The sequence below is a fragment of the Aulostomus chinensis genome, chromosome 1 (genome assembly GCF_037954235.1).
Source record: "Aulostomus chinensis isolate RoL2024-O1b breed Wild chromosome 1, RoL_Achi_v1.0, whole genome shotgun sequence".
Taxonomy (NCBI): Eukaryota; Metazoa; Chordata; class Actinopteri; order Syngnathiformes; family Aulostomidae; genus Aulostomus; species Aulostomus chinensis.
The window spans coordinates 21,807,374-21,812,970 of record NC_141320.1 but is presented as its reverse complement, the minus strand read 5'-3'; the positions used below and the strand labels follow the sequence as shown (position 1 = coordinate 21,812,970).

General features: G+C 45.0%; 1 protein-coding gene across 1 annotated transcript; it reads left to right on the top strand.

Annotated features, from left to right (window-relative positions):
• Nucleotides 1-228: 228 nt before the first annotated feature.
• LOC147270764 (uncharacterized) lies at nucleotides 229-3,326 on the top strand. Its single transcript, XM_086205405.1, has 4 exons — nucleotides 229-981; nucleotides 1,100-1,255; nucleotides 1,463-1,557; nucleotides 3,047-3,326. The coding sequence occupies exons 1-4, from the start codon at nucleotides 229-231 to the stop codon at nucleotides 3,324-3,326; spliced, it is 1,284 nt and encodes a 427-aa protein (XP_086061531.1).
• Nucleotides 3,327-5,597: the final 2,271 nt, after the last annotated feature.

Genomic DNA, 5,597 nt, shown 5'->3' with positions numbered 1-5,597 from the left:
TTGTTTCAGTTGTTGGTAAAACTTTCCAGTTACATGGGGAATTTGGACTATTATATGAAGACGAAGACTTTGGGAACCATTTTTTTACTCTTACCTCAACTGCGGATCTGCACCACAAGGCCACTGTGAAAGTGGTAAGAAAAGAACCACTGATCACCCTTGACCTACACCCACTACCACTGGATGAATCAGGACTGTCCTCAACAGTGAGCTCACTGGACACCACTCATGAGAGTAAAAGTGAATTTGACACCCATCCGGGAGATCCTGATCCATCCTCTCAAGTGTCTGTGCATCGTCCAGCTCAAAGACACCATCATTCTCCCTGGTTCATGCCGCTCTGCTCCATGGCCAGTGCCATTTAAAATTCCACAGTTTTCCCGTGATGTTGAGCTTATCCTTGCAGATGCAAACAAGTCTTATCAAGACACTGGAATACACTTCCGAGATGCAAGTGTGAAATCAGCAATAATGCATGACCTTTCAAAAGTAATTTTCTCTGTCACTGCATACCCCACAAATGAGCAAACAACCTCAGTGTCTGAAGCCCTTGTTCAGAAGTTTCCATGCCTTCAGGAGCCGGGATCGTTTGCTGGGTTATACGGCTGGCAGCAGCGCATCAAGTACCAAATGCACAATTACCGTGCCAAGCTAGAGTCACCAAAATATGCCTATCCTGAAGTAGAAGTCAACACATTAAGGAGGAAGCATCCAGACGGTAAAGGTCCCGCTAAAAATGTGAAAAAGCCAAAGAAAGCCGAGGTAAATGATCTCCCTCCGCATCCTGCTGGAGAAGATGAAGACCCGTTGGAGAATGAGAGACTTGAATTGATCAGTGAAATAAAAAAGAAGAATAATGCAAAGACAATCGCAGAAAAAATGTCCAAAACCTTTTCAAGTCGAAGAGTCGAAGTGGTGACCCTCAGCCCATCCATCAGTGTCTTCAAAGAAAGGTGGCCCGCGTTATTCAGTGAGGCTCAGGTGAGAATGTTTGATCATCTTTCTCTCCACCAAGAAACATTCATTTGTTTACTTTAACTTTGATGTCTGGTGTCTGCCATTGAACGTTTCGTACACTGTTCATTGACTCGTTCACCACATCAAAGAAGAGTTCCGTCGTATAACGACAATGTCCTTGGAGGGGACATTCATGCTTAAACTTGATGGGTACACACCCCGTCTTCTGCAGCTGATGCGTGCAAAAGGAGGAGCTACTGGTTCCAAGATGCGTCCTCTGCTGGACTCTATAAATGAGGTATGTTTGCTTTGAGGAATGAGCAAGATGTGATTGAAGTGAAATAGAAGTGAGATCATTTGAAACATTTGCATTGTCATCCATGAAGTGAAAGCTCTAACCAAGAGTTCATCATAAAATCGGTGAAGTGTCAAATACTGTGTGTGAAAAAGTGCCTTCAGTGTAAGGGCATGTAAATGTGTATTTAATAAATGGATCTCCTCACAGTCTCAGAGCATTTACCAGAAGAGGGATGGAGTTCTCCGCTGCCTCATCAGTCATCTTGGGGACAGGCAAGAAGAGCTCTTCCAAGACTGCCAGGTATGTTGGGAAGTGACTGATGGCTGACTGGCCTCCTTTACCTGCTTTCCCTCCTCCCCTACCTCCTCTCCTCTGTTATCTTTTCTCCTCTCATCTCTCCCCTCCTCTCTCCTCTTCTCTCATCTCTGCTCTGCTCTCTCCTCTTCTCTCATCTCTGCTCTCCTCTCTCCTCTTCTCCCATCTCTGCTCTCTCCTCTTCTCTCATCTCTGCTCTCCTCTTCTCTCATCTCCTCTCATCTCTGCTCTCCTCTTCTCTCCTCTCTCCTCTTCTCTCATCTCTGCTCTCCTCTCTCCTCTTCTCCCATCTCTCCCCTCCTCTCCTCTTCTCTCGTCTCTCCTCTCTCCTCTTCTCTCATCTCTGCTCTCCTCTCTCCTCTTCTCCCATCTCTCCTCTGCTCTCTCCTCTTCTCCCATCTCTGCTCTCCTCTCTCCTCCCATCTCTCCTCTTCTCTCATCTCTGCTCTCCTCTCTCCTCTTCTCCCATCTCTCCCCTCCTCTCCTCTTCTCTCGTCTCTCCTCTCTCCTCTTCTCTCATCTCTGCTCTCCTCTCTCCTCTTCTCCCATCTCTCCTCTGCTCTCTCCTCTTCTCCCATCTCTCCTCTCTCCTCTTCTCTCATCTCTCCTCTCTCCTCTTCTCTCATCTCTGCTCTCCTCTCTCCTCTTCTCCCATCTCTCCTCTGCTCTCTCCTCTTCTCCCATCTCTGCTCTCCTCTCTCCTCTCCTCCCATCTCTCCTCTTCTCTCATCTCTGCTCTGCTCTCTCCTCTTCTCTCATCTCTCCTCTTCTCCCATCTCTCCCCTCCTCTCTCCTCTTCTCTCATCTCTCCTCTTCTCTCATCTCTGCTCTCCTCTCTCCTCTTCTCTCATCTCTGCTCTCCTCTCTCCTCTTCGCCCATCTCTGCTCTCCTCTCTCCTCTTCTCCCATCTCTCCTCTCCTCTCTCTTCTCTCATCTCTCCTCTTCTCTCATCTCTGCTCTCCTCTTCTCTCATCTCTGCTCTCTCCTCTCTCCTCTTCTCCCATCTCTGCTCTCCTCTCTCCTCTTCTCCCATCTCTGCTCTCCTCTCTCCTCTTCTCCCATCTCTGCTCTCCTCTCTCTTCTCTCATCTCTGCTCTCCTCTCTCCTCTTCTCCCATCTCTCCTCTCTCCTCTTCTCTCATCTCTGTTCTCTCCTCTTCTCCCATCTCTCCTCTCTCCTCTTCTCCCATCTCTCCTCTCTCCTCTTCTCCCATCTCTCCTCTCTCCTCTTCTCCCATCTCTCCTCTCTCCTCTTCTCTCATCTCTCCTCTCTCCTCTTCTCTCATCTCTGTTCTCTCCTCTTCTCCCATCTCTCCTCTCTCCTCTTCTCCCATCTCTCCTCTCTCCTCTTCTCCCATCTCTCCTCTCTCCTCTTCTCCCATCTCTCCTCTCTCCTCCCATATATATACACCCTTAAATTAAAAAATCACATGCTTTTTCTTATTCCTTTTTAACATGGAGGACTCATGTGAGGACCACAGAACAAACGATGAAGGTGATCCTGGTCCATAATGTCATGGCTGAGGAGGATCCCGCAGAAGTGTCAGTTGTGATTGAGGGCAACCAAGTTCTGGCTGGGTGTGGAAACCCAACCAACGCCTGCATGCTGTTGATGGGCTTGATCTGTGCCCTGAACCTTGAGTATCCCAAAACACTCCAAAATACCTTCCAAGTATTCCAGAAACTCTTCTTGGAGCTTGATGGAGCAAAGCTGTTCAAGAAGGTCCACACCCTCAAAACCAAGCTAATGGAATGAACTATTTACATCAGGGGTCCCCATCATGTGCCATGGGGGGCTGAGAGAATGGAGCTTTTTTGGTTTCTTTTTCAAGCAATCCCCCCCCCCCCCAAAAAAATCAAGCCATCAAAAACAAAAAAAATTGCAAACAGATACAATATTTAAAAAAAGACTCCAACAGATTTGCCTTTTTTCTTTTCCTTGTTTTCTTTTCTTTCTTTTTTCTAATTAGTTCTCTTGGTCTCTGGTCGATGGTGTCGCGAGTGGTTGGAATGAAAACCTGCACACTCGGCCCTCCATGGGACATGATTGGGGACTCCTGCTTTAACACTCTAAAAGCAGCTTCTCCATCGTTGAACCACTCTTCCTCTCAGCAGATTTCTATTCCCTCTCTCTTCTCGTCTCTTTACTCTCTCCGTTACAGTGAGGTGACGGTGGGCTTCGTTTGTTCAGCTGGAAAACATGAGCTGTTCCTTTAGTTAAAGAAGCATCAATCACACGGCCGCTTCCATGCACCAGTTTCTACCTTAAAGACTGATCATCTGCTGATGTTTGATGCTTTATAGTTCTCCACTATGTTGTCTGTTGCATCTGAGAGAAATGCCCGCTATGACATAGTTTCCTTCACATTTATGACTGAAAATGGTCGACTGTAAAATGTATTTAGGAGCATGTTTGAAGATAAAGACCAGGATGAAGTGAAGTCACAGCAGCCTCTGAACCAGTGTTTGTCACCGTTCATGATTTCAGTTCGATGATTTCAAGAATAAAGCCGACAGCTTCTGAATGTTCACAGTCTATTTTATGTCATCTCCTGTCCTTCCACATCAGTGCTCTGTGATGCAGGACCACACACCTTTTGGAAATATGGACAAAGGCTCCCTTTATGTTGTGTCTGCTTTTAAACTTTTTGTTCATTAAAAACATTGACATTTTCACCTGTTTGTCTGAAGCAAGTTTTTTGAGGTCAATCTTACCTTCCTTGAATAATTAATGTTTATTTACTCATAATAATCAATTTTGAATAATAATTATTAAGTAACTAGTGTAGTAGTACTAACAATCAAGAGTAAATACTACCCAATTTCATTGAGTAATTAGTAGTTGAATGTACAGCGGAATGTGAGGTGAACTTTACTCAATTTATTTTAGTATGTCATAGCTTTTTATTTGAGGTACTTTATACCTAAAATATGTCATTAAATCTACCTAAATAAAGAGTGCAAATGTACCTCAGATTTATTGGGTAAATACTATAGGTGGTTTTTTACAGTGTACATAGGTTCATGTCTGTGTAGGTCCATGTGTGTATCGTTCAGCATGAGTGTCTATAAACTGATCTTTTGATTGAAAGGAAGGGTGATTTTGTTGAGAATGTGATCATTCAAAGTACACAGTGAAATGCTTTAATATATAAGAGCAGCAAATAAAATGGATTTTAAAAAATTAAAAATCTCTCTCTCTCTCACACCGTTGGTCAAGGCAGACACAAAGATCATGAGAATCTGGATCTTGTGTTTGGCTTCAGTGAAACCAAACCAGATGAACCAACAAGTGTTCATTCTGGTGGTTTTTCAAACTTTCCAAAGCTGCTTTTATTTTGGCTGTTGAAACTTAGGAACGGTGAGTTCTCTCTTCTTCTTATCTTTAGTTCTGAAACCGTCTGTTGTCACGGTCCAGCAGCGATGCCTCTAGGTTGCTATGGTTACTGAGCTCAGAGAGAAATGAGCGACCGAAGACGAGTTTCCTCCAAAAGTCTCCTCAGCAGAGTCGTGTGAGGACGAGCAGCAGAAGTCTCAGCCTCCTGTCCCCTTTTAGAGCTGATCAGTCTCTCTCTGCAGGGTCCAGTCGTCCCTCCCTGCTGCTGCTGCTGGTTTTTCTTGAAGTTCATTGAAAATCCAAGCAGAAGCAAAGTTGATGTGAGTGACATCATCAGAGAGAAGCTGCTAATCTGATGAAGGACCACAATCAGGATGAAGAATTGGGGATGAAGATCACAACGTCATCAGCAGAAAATCTGAATCCTAGTTCTTCTAGTTCTAGTTCTTCTCATCAAGCCTGTGTGTATGTGTGTGTGTGTGTGTGTGTGTGTGTGTGTGTGTGTGTGTGTGTGTGTGTGTGTCAGCAGCTCCCAGCTGCAGCAGTCAGTTCAGTTTCACTTCAGTGTGGCTGAGGGAGGTTTTTGTACAATGGTTTTTCACAGTGTGAACACCCACTGACTGTTGATGCTGTGAAGACTCTGACAGTGATAAACGGCTGCATCTTCAGCCTGAACTCCACTGATGGTCA